Raw genomic sequence first — 19,229 nt, forward strand, 5'->3', positions numbered from 1 at the left:
GAGGAGGGATGAACTCTCAATCTGATAATTGTCTTGAAATGTCTTTAAAATACACTGCAGCTCTTATGTAGTCTACACTGGAAGCTGAAAAGCATAAATCCAGGCCCAAAATGCCATGTGGTCTTTGATGTAGAGTTGTCTAGTGCTGGCTCATATGAGGCGAGTATTTGCCGCTATTTGATGGGGGAGGGGCGTCACTGCTGTACAGAGAAAGGTACAGCTGTTTGTTCTAAGATAAATTTGAGTAGGCCTAAGACCAGGATGTTGAACTATTTCTCAGTGAAAATTAGTGACACATTGTGCATGGCGCTATTGCCAGTTCCTTATTTTAAGAATATGAGATCTGTTAGCTGGCAGTTAGAGCATAGTTGAACACAATAAGCTGGACAGTTCTTACAGTTTGCTGCTAAAGAAATGGAACTGCTTTGTTAAATGGAGGAAAGCCGCATGTTCATGTGACACTTTTTGTGAATCCTCTTGACTTGGAACACACATCAGGGTTTCCAGTTCTGTCATATTTCACAAATACAAGTCCAGCAGGCTAGCCATGTTAGTCTGTTACATAAAAATAAAACTGACTCCTTTTCTAATATCTCAGGAAGATTTCACAGCCTACCTAATTCCTTTAACACCTTTCTGTTGGGGTTTTGTTTGTTTGTTTAGCTATCAGAAGAGGCCCTTGAACTTGGCCATTGCAGTCACTCCCGTGTGACTAGCATTGCAATTCAGTAAAACTCAAATGCAAGTGGAATGGTCTTGTGATCTCTCTGACAATCAGTTGCATGCATGACAAGCATTTGTGGGGATTTGGTTTGTAAAACGTGCGGGTTCATGACTGAACTCTCCAACAGATGGCTGCGCTATTGTTGTGTCTCATACTCTGCCAGTATCGGTACATGTGATACCTACAGTTTGCCTGTCCCCAAATCCTGTTGTGGAGTCCATTTTGACTACAGAGAAACATTTCATGAACTTATCACTTAGGCCGATATTCAGTCATGTTCTGAAAGTATGTCACAGTGTGTAAATGTGAGTACTACAACCCTTGTTTATGTTCTGTGGATTTGAGAGTTGGTTGATACATTACACCGCTATGGCAGGTTCCTTGAGCGAACATAAATCTTCGGAAAGTAGAAGCCAGATGCCTGAGTTCCTCTAGCAGTACATCTTTGGACTTTTCCGTAGTCCCTGTGATTTTCTACACAGATTGTCTGAACAGTATGATTAGTAGCAGAAGAGTTCTTGTTCTCATTATATGCAGAAGGATTTTATTGCATGTAAACTGTAATGAAGATTACATTTAAAAGTGGCTGCATCCCTCTTTCTTACAACCAACTCGCATGCAGAAAGTGCTATGTTGATATTAATGGCATGCCTGTTACAGAGGCCGTTTGCCATACAGGGACAGTTTCTGCTTTGGTCAGCTGACTTGTCTTTCAGCTTCTAATTCCAGACCCAGCTGATTTCCGATCACAGTTCGATAAGTTCCTGCCATATTTATTGGATGTAGGGCACATTATAAAGTAGCACATGTTGAATTTTCCATTGGGACAGAAACTAAATTTGCACCATGGCCAGTGGGAGCAGCCTGTGCCTTCCGTGGGGAGGTGCAGATGCTTTGCAGAGATGCTGTCTTCCCTGAGTTTCAGTTGTTTTTTTCATGAGTCAGAAGGATTATCAACAACGGCTTAATTTCATATCAGTGTAGGTTACGCATCATGGAAAGTTTTGGTTGATGGCTTGGATCCAAAGAACCTTCACTATTAGCTCCATGTTTCCAAGACAACTTTGGTGTCGTGTTTGTTGAACAGCACTGTGCCCCCCCCCTCCCCGTGATAAACTGCTTTTGAAATAAAAGAGGGATTTTGAAAGCAGGTTCACGGTCATAATGTGAGTGTGTCTGCTGCTCAAAGAAAGCCAAATGTTTTGTTGGGCATTCCCAATTCCTTAAGCATGCCTAAGATTTGGATCCCATTCCTAGCCTGTGTTTATAAAACGCAAAACTAGTCTGTGTTCTTCCTCATGGTCTCATAGTAAAGAACACTTCCTTTTTTTGCCTGACTCAAAATGTGCTGCACTGTTAACATTACATTTGCTTTCTTTACAGGGAAATCGTCACTGACTATCCAGTTTGTGGAAGGACAGTTTGTTGATTCATATGACCCTACTATAGAGAACAGTAAGTAACAGTCCATCTCCCCCCCCCCCCCACTGGAAGAGTGCTTTCTTAGCTAATGTGACATTTATTTGTTTAATGGGGTTCTGTGCTTACTCTTAAAAGAGCTCAGAGTAGCTTATGTTTACGTGTTTCCTGACTTCTTTTGATGGTTGTTTTTTGTGTCAAGTTGTGTGCCCAAGGAAGATGGGACTTCCTGAAGTGCATTTGCTACAGTGTCCTGTTACCACCACCTTCCGCTGGTGCTTAAAGCACAGCTAGTGATTCAGGCATGTACATGGTTTCAAGCGCTGGGAATCAGGGAGCTTCCAGAAATAGTCATATGTGCATCTTAATAGCACAGCTTGATTTGTAGCTTTTGATCTTTTTGATGATTCTCAGAACACATTTAAAAATGCAACTCGAAAGTCAACATTGATGTAAATGTTGCTTTATGAATTATTTTGTAGGCATTCCTAAAATCCTGGTCCCTAGGGTATTAATTTCCCTGAAATGGTACTATTTCTAGATGCTTTTAATGGGAAGGTTATGGGAGTAATCTGACTGAATTATTTATTAAAATATTTGTACTCCTCCTTTTCTCTTGGCTCAAGGCAAGCTTTACTTTAATTTTAAAGAGGTTCTTGTCTGTGTTCTAGTAATTTATGCTTCAAATTTCTTTGTGGGGAGGTGTCTTCTATTTTGCATTTCATATGCCAGAGTCCGTACTCCCTCAGCTTCTCCTTATTTGGGCTAGACTTCCACATACTAAAGGAAACTGCCCTGCTTTCTTGTAATCTTCTTCTTAACCATGCCAGCCTCTTCATATCACTGTGGTCCTTTCCGCACTTGGATCTCATCCCTGGTTTTATCAGAGTTCAACTCGCGACACAATACCTTGCATTTATCCCTAGTTATAACAGCATCCGTTTATCCCGGGACAAGTGTGGGGAGAAACTGGGGTGACCTCAATGTAATGTGGAAACAAAAAATACCCCGAGATAATTACAGGGGTGAACTTGAGTGTAGTCTAGAATGTAAGTTCGGAGACAGGGTTGAACCAGGATTTTAGATCTAGTGTGGAATCAACCTGTGTGTGTCTTCCTAGTCAATTGCGTATGTTCTAGCGGAGCTTCTATTACTGTGGCTTTAAATAAACGACTAGAGTACCGTCACTTAAATCATATCTAGAAATGTACCCTCATTGTTGCAGTTTGAGCAGACATTTGCACAACCTCTCAGTTGTGGGGTGGAAAATCTTCCATTTCTAAAGATTCATTGTTTCATAAAAGTAATGGGATTGACATCTGTTTCTTGTTATTACAATATAAGACAAGCTTGGCAGTTTCAAAGTGTGACTTTTTTCAGGTGGAGATGCAGGGGTGCAGGTCTTTTTTGAGGATGTCACTGTTCCTAATGGAAAAATTAGGAAATTTGGGGGAACCTTGGTGGAGAACCCTCTCTTCCCCCCCCTCTCAGAATGTGAAATGCTTCTTACAGCAAAGTTTTTGTCACCTTCAAAATGTATAGCATGAATTCTGAAGACTTTCTAAATGTTTGCAGTGAGAAAATAAGGAGACTTGGGGAACACAGAAAACCTATAACTTTTTCTTTTGGAATGAGCGAAATGAAACACAATGTTTTGCTCAAAATGTGTAGTATGAAAATGTTTATGCAAGACAGTCTATAGCATTAGATAATCGTATATATACTACAGACATATATCTTATTATCAATTTTTTTGGTTTAAATGCAAGTAATTTTGGTAGCAATTAACATGTATTAAACTAAACACCTCATATCATATTAATTGTTGCCAAAAGTCCATTGTTCAGTTTTACAATCTGAACTTAATATCCAGGTATGCTGATAGTCCTATCTATTGTGCCTCTATGAGAATAAAGATATTTATATTCCATAAATATGCCAAATTGTATAAGCCAACTACTTTATAAATTATACATGTAATGTTTTTAAATCCGTAAAAGTAGTCTAGGTTTGATAAAGTATTGGCTATATTTCAGTCTTCCCCCAAATTTCTGTGGGTTTTTTTTTCCCGGGGGGGGGGGTGTCTTTTCCCCGTGGCCTCTAAAGTTCTGGAAATTAATACACATACACTCACTGTGTGGTTATCCCTAAGAATTGACTGAGTGCATATCTAGTTTTAATTGGTTTATAAACCAGGAGAGAGGGAATAAAACCACAAATACTTATAAGAATCCAAATATACTTAATCAGATCACACAGTATTAAGGCATTGAATAATTTTCAGTAGAGTTTTCGTAATATTTCTAGAAAACCTGTATTACTGCAGGTGGCATGAGGGTAGTTGAGTTCTCCCTTTATTACATCCTTGTCTCCTAGCAGTCTCTGATCACCTTCAAAGCTTTGGTCAGGGAAGCAATAATGCATTTCAAATATTAAGTCACTTTTCAGGCTTGGTGTTTCCTCCTATACCAGTTTTGTAGAGCAGTCTGTTCCTCCTGTGCCTTATGATTTGTTAGATTATATCCTGTCTTTCAGGTATAAAATAACACTTCCACCAACACATCCTTTCTATAGAGTTCTATCTAGGGATCATTGTATCCTCTGATTCTTCCCATTCTACTAGGTTTCAGGTATGGCCACTACATCTATGCCTTCTCTTTACCAGTAGGCACTCCAGTCACTCGATCTTGGCTCAGAGGCGCCTGTCATGGATACATAACACCAATATACCCTCACCATGTACAGTTTTCCCTTTAACTCATTCGTTTTGTCTAGATGAAGGTTATTTATTGCTAAACACACTTTTATAATTTCTACTCTTTTAAGACTGTCTGATTTAACCATCATCCCCAGGGAATTAATTTTCCAAGTCCAGAGGTTTTCCCATTGCTGTCATCTTTCACTCACGGATCAGTGTAAAGACTTTGGTTTGTACATGCTCAGCTTGTTCCAAAATGTCACCTAGTTCCTAAAAAAAATCTGAGTCCCTCCTCTGATCCTGTGGTCTCATCCACAAATTGAAGTCTCCCAGCTCATCTTGTCCAGCTGGCCCTACCTTTGGAGCAGGTAGCATTTCTGAGAACACTGGAACCCTGGATGTCTGGGAAATATAATACCCTACCTAGCAGCCTAAATTTTTCTAGGGCCTCCTGCCCAACAGCAGTGTTTCGCCATCATTTCTTCATGTCATTAGTACCAATGTGCATCATGACCAGTGTTCCTTCTAAGCTAAGTTAGTGTGAGCTAGCTCACAGCTTTTTAGCCTCCAGCTCACACATTTTTGCCTTAGCTCAGGAAGGATGGTTCCAGAGCAGACTAATTTATGCAGTGGCCAAATTGTGTGCTCACAACTTTAATGCCAGTAGCTCACAAAGTAGAACTTCTACTCACAAGACTCCACAGGTTAGAGGGAGCGTTGATCATGACCACTAGCTCCTTCTGCATACTACTTACCAGTCAATCTATGCAGTACATGATGCACCAGTCAGGCAAGTCGCCACATGGTAAATATGCCAGTCTCCAACCAATCTCTTTACATTCTGAGTTTTTGAATCACCCACTGCTGTAAGCTTCTCTTTGTATTGTTTCTTCTATCTATAAAACGCAGTGAAAGAGCTTTGATGCTCATCATTCATTAACATTCTTTCATTAGTGGTTTGCTCTGAATGCCACTTATGCCGAGATGACTGTGTAGATAATTTTAATAAGCGTATAAATTCACAGATTTCATAATTAAAAAGAATGACTAAGAGAGAATGTGCTGTAGCTTTCTTCCATACTGACATATGTAATTGAGATCTGTGCAGACAGTGTATAGACCAAATGTTCTAGGCTTACACTTTTTTAAAAAAACAACCCTTCCCTCAAATTACCTTTGTGAACTTAAAAAAACACTTACATTGTAGGTCTGCCTGACTAGGGATGTGCACAAACCGAACCAGATCACGAATTTTGCCCTGTTTGTGGTTCGTGAACCAAAGTTTCTGACAGGTCTACTGTCACAAACTTTTAAACCAGTTTGTGGCAGTTCATGGATAGAGCAGAAAGCAGGAGTTTAAAGGGACTCCAAGTTCCTTTAAAGTTTAAAGGGACCACATTAGATAATTCAAAACAGCGGTGGGGAGCAGGCCGCTCCCTGCTGCTCAGTAGTTTTTCAGGCTTTCTGCAAACCCCATTTAAAGGGTCTGCGGTACCTTTCAGTGGTGTTCGTGGAGCCATGAACTAGTTCGGTTGGCGAGCGAACTGACATGAACTGCGTTTTTCCAGTTCATGTCCATCCCCCTCCTGACTTAAAATTGATTTTGTAGCAGGAGGTCTCTTTCCAAGTAGTATTTACAGGTACGTTATGGTTTGTAATTGGAAAAGCATTCTAGTAAGTAGAAATATGTTAACATCACAGAAAACTGACTTCATGGAGCTGCCTCATAATAGCCCAGACTTATTGGTTAGCTGAGTTCTGTCAGCACTGATAGTAACTCAGTGGTCTTTGCTAGCTCCTCCCTGAGTTTTTTAAACTAGACATTCCAAATGTTGAATGTGGAGATTGGAGATGCAAAAACATATGCTTTACCTGCTGGGCTATGGTCTACACTTCAGCAATAAAAGGTTAAATATTGTCAGGTTTTCACTCTTTACAAGTCCCTAGTTTGTAGCCCGCCCACTTCCTTAAGAAGAATACTCTCACGTGGTCTTGAGTGTTCTGTTTTGACAAGGATTTTAAAAGTGCAAGATATGGTAGCTAATCGGGAAACTAGAAAAATCAATGTTTCAGCGTAATTTTGACTAAAATAATGTATATCGTGATCCTTTAATTTACTTATATATATTTAAGAAGGTTTAAAGCATTTATTTCAATGAAATATTTCCAAGATGGGAAAGAACCAGAGTAGTAAAGTCATCAGAATTTTACAGTAAGTCTGAGGAAACCTAGATTCAAATCCCCACTTAGCCATAGAGCTCACTGAGTTACCTTACTGGATGGGCCATTGGCCTGATCCAATACTGGCTTCTCTTATGTTTTTATACGACGGCTGAGGGGTGACATGATTGAGGTTTATAAGATTATGCATGGGATAGAGCAGGTAGAGAAAGAAGTCCTTTTCTCCCTTTCTCACAATGCAAGAACTCGTGGGCACTCAATGAAATTGCTGAGCAGTCGGGTTAGAACAGATAAAAGGAAGTCCTTCTTCACCCAAAGAGTGATTAACACATGGAATTCACTGCCACAGGAAGTGGTGGCGGCTACAAGCATGGGCGGCTTCAAAAGGGAATTAGATAAACATATGGATCGGAGGTCCATCAGTGGCTCTTAGCCACTAGGGCTGCGGTGGTTCAAGTGGTTAAGATGCTGAACTGCAGGCCGGAAGGTCGGTAGTTCAGCAGTTCAAGACCCGAGTGCTGCATGACAGAGTGAGCTCCCATCTCTGGTCCCAGCTCCTGCCAGCCTAGCAGTTCGAAAGCAAGAAATTGCAAGTAGATAAATAGGTACCGCTTCGGTGGGAAGGTAACAGCGTTCCGTGCACCTCAGCATCTAGTCATGCCGGCCACATGACCACGGAAACATCTTCAGACAGCACTGGGTCTTCGGCTTGGAAACGGAGATGAGCACCACATCCCTAGAGTCGGATTCGACTGGCTTTCGAGCAAGGGAACCTTTACCTATAGATAGGAACTCTCAGTCTGGGGCAAGTGGTGCACTGTATTCTTGGTGCTTGGCGGGGCAACAGTGGGAGGGCTTCTAGTGTCCTGGCCCCACTGCTGGACCCCCTAATGGCACCTGGTATTTTTGGTCACTTTGTGACAGAGTGTTGGACTGGATGGGCCATTGGCCTGATCCAACATTGGCTTCTCTTACGTTCTTATACCTTGAGCCAGTCAGCCTAACCTGTCTTGCAAGATTGTCATGAGAATAAAAGGGAAGTAGGTGCAAGCATGTATACCACTCTGAACGCCTTGGAGAGTAGGTTGGGATTAAAAGGTAATAAATATTAATAGAATAACTGTGAAGATAGTCAAATAATATCAGACAGCAGTGACAAACAGGAGTTGTAGCTCTTGTGGCACATTCAACATGGAAACATAATTTTGACACATTCATGTCCCACATAAGCAGACCAAGCTTCCTAGATCTGGTGGATTTCACAATCTTGGATCTGTCCTGGAAAATACCTTCCTGGCCATTACTCACTACTACAAAGTTAGTGATTACTTGCTGTAAACTGTTGCTGCTCAATCTCTGTGTACAGAAGAGTATGCGTGGGAGAAGGTGTGCCCTCAGGTATCGCGCACTTGGCCTGTAAAGGCTGTTCAAAATGAGTGAGACTTCCGTTTGTGCAGCAGCAACCGTGTAGCACAAACTCCACTCCCTCCCCTCCAGAATGGGAGGCCCATGAATAGCCCTGGTGAGGATCACTCATCTCCTTGCTGCTGTTTGTCTGAAACATCCAGAACTGAAGGCAGCCTAAATTCATGGCTGACACACTTCATCAGCGGAAAAGGAGAAGCTGATCCCTCCCAGCTACGTTGCTGTCACTGGTCCCTCCCAGCTACGTCATTATCAAGTTCCAGCAGCCTTCTAATCCAGTCAAATGCTGCATGATGGAGCCATCCATCCACAGGTCTTCTTCCCGCAGAACACTTGCACAATCTTAACAACAGTGTTCCATAAGTAAATGCACTGCCAAAAAGTCTTCATGGTATACATGTGTGTGTGTATATATGCATATGGATGGATGGATGGATAGATAGATAGATATCAGACATCATTCCTGTTTGTGTTGGCACTCAGTCATGTGCAGCTGAACCATTCTAGGTCAGTTTGACACCTAGTAGGACAGTGTGTTCTTTCAGATAGAGAGCTAAGAGTACTTTAGTTAGAGTAAGCTAGTTACTTGGACAATCACTCTGATTTCAACGGTCCTTTGTGCCTCGTACAATCAAATATAATGTTAATGTTCATTCCAATCCTTGTTTATAAAAGAGTTCTAGGAAATTGTATGTTTTTTTCCTGTTAAGTTGCAGGATAGAATTGGCTCTTCAACTTTGTATTTTTAACTAAAGCTAGCTTTAGTTTTGTATTTGTTTTTGGTGTCTCTTATTAGGATGAATGCAAAGCACCATTTGATGAGGAATATAATTTGCAATTATTTTTAGATCTGCTTTTTATTAAATTCTTGAACATTATGTAAGTCGTTGGATTTTTGTATATATTTGAGAAGTTGTAAAACTGAATGCTTGGCAGTGGAATGATTTCATAGTGAAAAACAGTTTATCTTTACTATGATGCCCGAGATACAGCCCATTTAATGACCAGTTGGATATGCTGAGTTAACTGACAGCACATGGAAAACTATTCCTTTTCTCATTTATGCAGCATTTACGAAACTGATTACTGTAAATGGGCAAGAATATCATCTTCAGGTTGTCGACACAGCTGGCCAGGTAAGTGATCATTACGGCCCTGGTAACCTTTTCAGTAAATTGTCTAAGCATGAAAAGTAGAAACTTTTGAACAAAGGAAGCAGGCTATACGTGATTCCTAAAAGAAACATATGTGTGACGGACAGGTTAGGTTCTGCCTCTCCATAAGAGCAATGTGTGAGAGCCGAGGGAAGGTTGTGGACAGAAAGCTGGAAAACAACAGGAGAGCAGTTGGAGAGTTGGCAGCTAGGACGTGAGAGGGAAAAGAGTGACTCTGGTGGAGTGAAACTGGAGAAGTGCTGCTTAGAGCTGGCTGAAAAGAGTCAATTTGTAACAAAGGATCCCAGTTGCAGGAATAGGGAAACTGTTCAAAAGTTCAATTGGAAATGAAACATTATAACGTCTGCCTTTATTCAATTTTATCTTCCAACCATAAATAAAAGTTAACTATTTTTGTATACCCCTATGGGCTGTTCGTCTCAGGGGGAAAAACTCACACACATGAAGATATTGATATATCTATATATGTTTTAAGGGTATGAACAAATGATGGCATCATGTGAATGGAACAGTGATTGAGTGTACACCTCCAATAATTCTGTGAAGTGTTGAATGAGGGATTGTTATTAAAGGGGGTTGGGCTACCCTGTCTGCTTATATCTATGTGAGTGAGAGAGGACACGAAGAGTGAAATGCCTATGGGTCTCTAGAGATTTCAAAAGAGACAAGAGGGGTAGGAGGTGTGATGGCCTGACCTACTTGTAATCCTGAACCAGAGAGAGAGAGGCTGTAGAGGGTGATAGGCACTCTGTGTGAGTGGGGCAGGGAGTGTCATAACATATATAATAAAAGGGTAGGGTATTAAGGCATATACTTGTTGACCACTTTCCCTTTATGGTCTTAGAATTTTACTTAGAAATCTATATGCGACCTCCAGTGACATGCTTGAGGCAGCTCAAAGCAAAACAACACAAAAGTTATTAATAATAAACACTGGGCATAAAAACCACCTAAATATACATGAAACAGTGACATGTAAGGAAACTATTTTAATAGAATTTTAAACATGAGAGCACAGAACGTGCTGTAAAACTTGTCGACTCACATTGCCCATTCAGGAACTTCCATCTGGCTTTACACAGCTTTGTCATCTGCAAGGCATCCTTAAAGCAGCAGAGCCTGTGAACAGTGGTGAGAGGGGAATGGCTAGTGCTCAGATCTGTGGTCAGTGTGTCAAGGGCTGAGCGTGTGTGGGGGTGTGTGTTTGAGAGTGAGAGTGTATCATTCATAGTGTCCTACGCTCCAAAAGATTTGCAATCCCATCAAGGTTGTATTTGAATAATTAAGCAGATCACTTTCAGCTCTTCAGTGGAAATACAATAGCAATCAAGTTAAATCAGGAAATAGTATCACTGTAAAAGTGGTAGACCCCACACTAGCCCTGACAGCAGCACAATCGGGGAACCCACGGACAACGCAGGGGTCTTTACGGATATGCAGGAAAATGTGCTTTTCTAAATTAATGAGAAGGGGGTCTTGTGGGAAGGGGTGGGGCCACGGGCAGTTTGTTGTGGACAGGGAGTCCCTCCCAAGGACCCCTATGCCCACTCCTTCCCTCTTGCCCCCTTCAGCCCCAGAGTCGGCAAGGGCTTGCCTTTTCAGTCAGGGCGTGCCATGCTGCATGGCCAAATATGAAGCATGAAAGGCCAGTACAGAATGAACAAACAAGACTAGTGCATCAAACAAATACTGTTAACAATAGCTGAAGTAAGAAAACAGTTACGCCAACAGAGCAGATCAACACAGGCTGCACTGCAAACACATGAGGCGAAACTCCCACGGAAAGAGAACTTCCCTAGTGCAGCTCTCTTAACCAGATTCCTACCACTGTTTTAAGTCCTGATCCCCCTCAAGTCAGACTTACCTCACTTTGGGTGAAGGATCAGCTCCCCCTGAAAGCAGCCTTACTGCAGCCCAGCTTCAGGGAGGATCAGCCTCCCTCTCTGTGCAGTGTTTCCTGTGCTCCCTCTCTCAGGGCTCTCCCTCCCCTGCATTGATCGGCTTCCCTATTCCCTTAATTTCCGCCAGGCCCCATCTCGGATTTAGGGGGTATGTGGAAAGTGTAGGCCCAGAGGGGAAATTTACAGCAAGGCCTGAGGCCTGTGTGTTAGGGCAAAGGCTGCTTTTGAGGTCTGTAGGCTGCTCTACTCAACCTGAGGCTGAGGATCATGACTGGGATAGGCTTGAATATCCTGATAGAGCTGAATATTCTTCAGGGGCATGATTTTTTTTTAAATTTATTTATTTAGACTTTTATTCCACCCTCCCCACGTGCGGGCTCAGGGCGGATCACAACAACAATATACAATAATACAAACACAATAATTAAATAGTTAAAACAGTATGAATTAAAACAGGTAATAGCGCTATCAGTTAAAGTGCAGTTGTCTCAGAAGCTGGAGCCACTGGGCCACCAAAGATCTTCTCAGTTCGGGCTGCGTAGAGATGGAGCACTGCAGCAAAGAAGTCCCACTTGATTGTGGATGCCCGCTGCCTCATCCAATGGCCTGGCTGGAACATCTCCATTTTACAGGCCCTGCAGAATGGTAGAAGGTCCTGCAGGGCCCCGATCTCGAGCAGGAGCATGTTCCACTGGGCCGGGGCATAGAACACCCTGGTCCTAGTCGAGGCTAATGTTAAGTGCTTCTGAGTCTGTAAAAGGCAATGGGGGGGGGGGGAGGGTTGTGAGGTTTGAAAAAGGGAGTGGGGGGGGGTGGGGAAACCAGCTTGACCAAACCTCTGAGTGCTTATAGAATACAGGAGGAGATGGGGCAGATTTCCAGACTGATTCAAACAGTGCCAGTAATTCCTCAAGGGCTTCCAGCTCGTGCCATATGAAGTAGATAGACAATGTGAACTAGCAACAAGGAATTGTGGGTTAACAGTTAATGGTTTTCACTCGCGACTTAAAATTTGCTTTGTAAACGTATAGTGCGTGAAGTACCTCATGCCAGTGCAATGTGACTTTTCCTGTTAGATGCCTTGCATGTTCTCCGGAGTCATTTCTACTTTTGGCCTCTGTGTAGGAATAGTAATGCTTCAGTTATGTAAGGAATTCCCTGGAACGCAAGACAAAGAGAAGGTATCAGTGCATGCATATACACGCACAGCCTTTCAACTATGTAAGGATTAAATGTTGTTAATCTTAACCCAGTTCTTCAAAATCATAATCCATAAATTTGTGTTGCTTCAGAACATTAAAGCACAACTTTATCTTCCCACAGGATGAATACTCAATATTTCCTCAGACCTACTCCATAGACATTAATGGTTACATTCTTGTCTACTCAGTCACATCAATAAAAAGGTAAGCCATGCCTCCCACTTCTGCTACGTTTGGGCTCTTCCAGATTTCAGTCCCGCTACAGTAATGCAGAAAATGAAAGACAACTGATACCTGGTCGGTTTGAGGTTGCGAGAAGAGTTGCATCCAAGAAGTACATAGGATTCCAGTTCACCTGTGCAGTTCGTCATGTCTGCCGTGCTTCTTTGTGGCATTTTGGGAATTTGGAAACTTTCTGAAGCACAGTATCCAGTTGGTGGTGGAAAAGTGCTGTCATGTCACAGTTGACTCTGGGCGACCCGATGGGGGTCTTTTATTTCTTTTGTTTGTTTATTTGGATTTATATCCCGCCCTCCTCGCATAGCAGGCTCAGGGCGGCTTCCATCAGATAATAACTGGTGTTTGTGTATGTGCACAAAGTAAAAACAATTAAAACTCCAATAAAATACAGTATTGTTCCAATCATACAAATAAAGATCAAAGTCTCACAGATGCAGTCTGTTACAAGTTGGGGTCCATCGATGATAATACAGAACAGACCCGCCGAGCGGAGAGGCCAAGTGAGAGGGGACACCCTCTGCCCTAACTAAAAGCCTGGCGGAAGAGCTCTGTCTTGCGGGTCCTGTGGAACTGCAAAAGGTCTCGCAGGGCCCTGATCTCATGTGAGAGCTCATTCCACCAGGTAGGGGCCAGGGCTGAAAAGACCCTGGCCCTAGTTGAGGCACGGTGGACGTCCCTGGGGCCACGGATGACCAGAAGATGTTGGCTGGCAGATCCTAAAGCCCTTCGGGGCTCATAGAGGGAGAGGCGGTCTCACAGATATGCAGGCCCCTGGGTGTATAGGGCTTCAAGGCATATCCAGTGTGCATCTTACTTTGAATTGCTGATGCGATAGCATACTGCATTCTGGCCATTAGTGCAGTCACATTCATCTGATAAAACAAATATTACCTCGGCATGGTGCAGAACTTTAAAACACGGGTTGGATCAAAGCTTACGTACCTCATCACCGAAAGAGTGTCAAAACTGAGGACCAAGAGGGTGCGATGAGGCTTTGAATATTCATCTAGGTTGAACCTGGCCCTTCTCTCCTCCAGAAGAGGAAACATTGGCAGCACTTCAAGTCAGATGCTGATTGATTGATTACCTAAAGCCTGTTAGAGTGGGTCGGGGAGGTTGGTGATGGGAGCATGGGGTCTCTTGCCCCATACTTGCCTCCTCATGCACAGCTGACTTGTGGTGTTACTTGCCTTCGTCTGCCCAGTGGCCTGTGTAAAGTGAGATCCTTGATTCGTCTGCGTTGCACCGTTTAGGACACTTAACAGAGATCCCCTTACTAGGGGGCAGGTTCTGTGGACAGGCTGTGACAGGGCAGCAGAGGCCAAGAGCTTAATAAGGAGACAGACCTTGGCTCCTGAGCTAATACTGAGGCATTCTTGTGCCTCGGAAATTTCCATTGCTTGAGCTCCACTCTCTGCAATAGGGGGCTCAATTAACACTTTCTCGTGTGTGTGTGTGTGTGTGCGCTTTGCTGCAAGTCGGATAGGAAATCATTTGCTTTTGCAAAAGGTAGTTTAAAAATAGTATTCTTGTTGAGCAGACTTGCTGAACATGTTTGCAGTGTAATTAAAAAAATTGCTACCATTAAAATGCTTCAGAGTTAATATGCTGACCGCTTTGAGGTACAGACTGTCCTTTTAGAAGAAATGTTTCTTTGGACTCCCCTCCCCCCCCCTTCATCAGTGTTGTTGGCACTCCCATTTTGTAATAAAGCCACAAGCCTTGGTGAACGTCAAGGGCAGTGCCCGTGACTTCTGGAGATTAACGTGATTACAGTCTCTTAATTCCACGACAATAGGTTCTTCATCAGTCTGTAGCTTCACCTTTCACCTACTAGACGGCAAAGTAGACTTCTGGTCTTTGAGTACCTGACCCATTGCTTATTAAGGAATGCAGAGGCTCAGCCTGCACATTATAAAGTCCTCGCATTTGCTAGGGAGCAGCACGAAGACTTTGCGTCACCTGTGCAGTGGGAGTTTTGTGCCGGCTTTTGTCTGTTTGCAACTGCTGCATGTGGGGGAAAGCAGCCTCAGTATATCCCCCCCCCCCGCTGCCCGTATGTTTACATGTCCTCAGGCCACCCCCATAGAGCTGCTGTTGTCTCTGTTGTAAAAATCATGTTGCTTAACTGGTTACTCGTGTAAGTTTCGCAATGGAGCCTGGGGTGGTTTGCAGATGCAAAAACAGCGGTTGGGGGGGGGATGTCCGCTAGGGCCATTTTTTCCCTGCGTGCCCTGGTTGTAAACAGAGCCAGAGTCCAGCTGGGAGGCCCAAAACTCTCATCCTACATGTGGTACAAAGTCCTTGTGGAGCTCCCCAACAAACACAAGGACTTTTAATTTGTAGATAGATCCTGAATTCATGAGTGAGTCTGGCCCTGCTTTGTGGGCTACCCCCCCCCCCAGTTGTCTGACTCGTCCCTTGTTCCATATTCAGTTGTCAATCATGGACATCTCATTGCATTTCTGAGTCTAAAATAGATTGGGAAGTTTATGAAGGTGATAGTCTAAAAGCACTGTACAACAAAGGCCTAATCTATTGACTTGAATGTAGATGTGCAGATGTAGATCTCCATACCAGATTTTTTAAATGTAACTTTAGGGGCCTTTCTCTGATACCTAAAACCAATAGGGGTAAAGTGTTGTAGCTGTTGTTACACTACGTGAGGAGGAGGGGTTATGCTGTTGTAGGCTAATCTGAATTTCCTTTTACAGTTGGTTGTCTTTTGACAGATGTTGGTTGTATTCCCCCAGTTTTGTGTATTGTGGTTGCTTGCTAGATAACGACAGGCTCAAAATAATGGTGGGTGTGCTTCTAGAGCATTTCTGCGCATGCATGAGGCCTTTGGCACTTGCTTTCGTTAGCAAGTCCTCATGCCGGATTGGATGCTGCTCCAGAGGTTTCCCCAGTCTTCAGCTTTGGGGAGGGGGGAGACACATGAGAGAAGCTGTGTTGGGAAGAGGTGCCTTAAAAGGCCTGGTGGTCTCATGGTGGTCTGCACCAATGCTCCCTCAAAGCTGTGGAGTCTTGTCAGCAAAAACTTTTACTTTGTGAGCTACTGTCATTAAAGTTGTGAGTGAGCAATTTGGCAACTGCATAAATTAGTTTGTTCTGGAGCCATCCTTCCTTAGCTAAGGCAAAAATGTGTGAGCTGGAGACTAAAAACCTGTGAGCTAGCTCACACTAACTCAGCTTAGAGGGAACACTGGTCCGCACAGAGCTCTTTGAATCCCTTCCTTTGCTTTTTTCGAGTAACTATCCCTGTACCAAGAACAGAGACTAGCACAAGCTCAGCTTCTATCGCCTGCATAAATTTCTGGTGGTTATTAAGCTGGAGGGTATCCTTAAGCTGCACCTGCTTTGATTACTTCCATGTGAGCGGCATTTCACTTATTTATTATTTATTTATTTATTTCGACTTGCTACCCCGCTCGAACCCCCCAGGGGGTCTCTGAGCGGCTTACAGTTAACCTTATCCCTTACCTATGGCCACATATGTACTGGGGTGGGGACTGTCCTAACAGCACCCAGTGGAGGGACGTTATTCGAACTTCTTCCTTCTGGAACGACTCGTCGGCTCGGCTTCTTCTGGCTTTTTCTCCTTCTGTCCGTGATCTTTCCGGTGGCGGTCTCAGCGGGCCTCTCAGAATCAGGAAACTTAGAATGAGGAAAGAAAATGGGCCTTTTAACATTCCGTCTTGTCCTGTCTGACATCACCGTTGTCTTGGACTTGGCAGTTCTTTGGGCTGCTTCTACTTAAGATCCCTTTGTGATCTCATTTTGCCTTTTTCCTTTCTGCGTGTAAATATGTTTCATGTGTGTGAAAATGGTGTGAGAGCCGCTGCCAATCCTAAAAGCCTTGCCCATGGGGGGGAGAGGATGTACCGTCTGTTAGACGTAGTCATTGATGTCTCCACTGAGGTGGGTTGGAAGGAAAGGGTAATCGTTTAGTTAGGCCTGAGAAGTCACAAAACCAGTTGCGTGAGGTGCTTCTAAGAATGATGCAGACAAATTGGAATGTGTTCAGAGGAGGAAAGTGAGAACCGGCCAAGGCTCTGGGAGAAAAACCTTATGAGCAAAGCCTCGAAGGACCAGAGTGTGTTTAGCCTGGGCAAGATGGACACTTTGCAACCAATGTTCCCTCTAAGCTGTGGGGTCTTGTGAGCAGAAATTCTACTTTGTGAGCTACTGGCATTAAAGTTGTGAGCCAGCGATTTTGCTGCTGCATAAATTAGCTTGCTCTGGAGCCCTCCTTCCTGAGCTAAGACAAAAAATGTGTGCGCTGAAGGCCGAAAAACTGTGAGCTAGCTCACACTAACTCAGCTTAGAGGGAACACTGTTTGCAACTACTTGAAGGGCTGTCATCTAGAAGAAGAATTTGTTCTGTTCCAGAAGGCAGGTCTGATGAGCTCAAGATACACAAGGATAAAGTTCAGTAGAGCATTAGGAGAAATCCCTAACAATAAGAGCAGCTCCACAGTTACCAGAAGGGGGCTCCCCCTCCCTGGAGATGTCTTCAAGCAGAGGCCAGGCGGCCATCTGTCAGGAGTGGTCACGCTCTGGACTATGCATAGAAGCAGGGGTTTCCACTACATGACCTACCAGGCCTCTTTAAGCTCCGTGATTCTGTGAAGGCTTCTGGGACTGTGTGCCACTCATTGCTGGCATGTGTGCAGATGGTGGGCGAGTGTTTGGGGGGAAAACACTGGTATCATCCACAAGGTCTACAAGGCACTTACGTGGGGAAAGATGATCCGTGCTGTCACTGGCCCACTGATGGGAAGCAGAGGAGCACCACGGGTGCAGGACTCAGACAAGAGTGTTTTTTGTGCACTTCCCTTTTGGTCAGCTGCTGTTTATAGATTGCAGTGTAGTATGCTGCTTGTCAAGGCTTGTCCGCTTCTTCCATTTCCACTAATTATCAGCACACGGCAAGGGCAGTCCTGCTTTCTTCTGTTTCTTGTTTGTGTTTCTGTGCTGAAAGTGGAAGTCCTGACCCTTTTGACCCGATTGACTAGCTGTAATGCCGTTTTTGTCCTGTGTGTTCAAGGTCATGCCCTAGTGGAACCTTCTCCTGTTGTGGCCACATAGTAGTTGTGCAACTCATCTTCATTCCAATAAGGCTTGCACAGGGGAATTTCCCAGAGGATTGTGTAATGAGTCTACATTGTATATAACTGGGTTGGAAGCTTTCTGGCCTATGACAGTATGTTGTTTCTTGAACAGCTTACCGTACCCTGGATTTCTGATTGAATATTTAGTTGTTGTGGGACTTAGTAATCAATCTTATAATCTTATTGCCTTTTAAAAAAATCAGATTCACACACTGCCTCAGCTGAGCCTTCTCCGGTCATGTACAGACTTCTATTTCTTGTTTGCTTCTATTCATTTATTTATAGGTGTACATCCCACCTTTGCGGATGGCTCACGGTGGCTTTACAGTATATAATTAAAACAATGAAACTACAAATCCCCCCCCCCAATCTAAGAATAAAACACCTGTAATCTACCCTCCCTTAAAAGCTCCGGTGAATAAAGCAGCCTTATAACACCACCTAAAAGTTTCCAAGGGCAGTGCACACCACCTTGCAGAGCGGAAGCCAGGCCCTGCTGGATCAGACCAGCGATCCAGCTAATCCAGCATCCTCTTTGGTTCCGTGGCCAACCTGGAGGCCCAAAAGCGGGGATACGAAAGCGAAAGCCTTCCACTGCCAGTGCACTCACAAGTGCTGTTGCTGTTTTTTTACTGGAATGACATGGCATGTGAGGATGGAGGTTCCATTTAGCAGTCATGGCTGGTAGCTGTTTGTTTGACGGGCTGATTCCCCGTGACTGTGTCTGATCCTTTTTTAAAAAACACCTGTGCTTGTGACCGTCAGCACCTTCTGCCACAGAGTGTTCCACAAAGTAGCTGTATTGTGTAATGAGAGACTATTTTTCTGGAATCTGCTGCCCATTGGTTTGTGTAAACATGGAGGACTACCACTGACACTGAGTTTTCAGCTAGGAAGTGTACTTAACCGGGGGCGGGGGAGAGAAAGGATAAGTGACAGTGTTTGCTGGCAGCTCTGATCTTGTAGAATTAATTGTGGGCTGGGTTTAAAAAAAAAAAAGAGGGTGCAATATTGGAGGGCATGTGTGATGTCATCCTTTTATTTTTACAGTTTTGAAGTGATTAAAGTTATCCATGGCAAGTTATTGGATATGGTGGGGAAAGTGCAGTAAGTAGTAACACTCTCATTTCATTCCATGTTTCATTTTGCT

At 43.5% G+C, this 19,229-nt stretch overlaps 1 protein-coding gene across 1 annotated transcript in view; it reads left to right on the top strand.

The window, feature by feature from the left end:
* The first annotated feature begins 1,093 nt into the window (after positions 1-1,093).
* The window catches only part of RHEB (Ras homolog enriched in brain), a 25,016-nt gene continuing 6,880 nt past the window's right edge, over positions 1,094-19,229 (top strand). The window contains exons 1-5 of the mRNA XM_015426345.1: positions 1,094-1,130; positions 2,108-2,179; positions 9,516-9,583; positions 12,847-12,929; positions 19,130-19,186. Of these exons, the coding sequence (XP_015281831.1) occupies positions 1,094-1,130; positions 2,108-2,179; positions 9,516-9,583; positions 12,847-12,929; positions 19,130-19,186 (317 nt within the window). The remainder of the gene's footprint in view (positions 1,131-2,107; positions 2,180-9,515; positions 9,584-12,846; positions 12,930-19,129; positions 19,187-19,229) is intronic.

The sequence above is a fragment of the Gekko japonicus genome, unplaced genomic scaffold (genome assembly GCF_001447785.1).
Source record: "Gekko japonicus isolate JY-2015 unplaced genomic scaffold, Gekko_japonicus_V1.1 scaffold691, whole genome shotgun sequence".
NCBI classification, from domain to species: Eukaryota; Metazoa; Chordata; class Lepidosauria; order Squamata; family Gekkonidae; genus Gekko; species Gekko japonicus.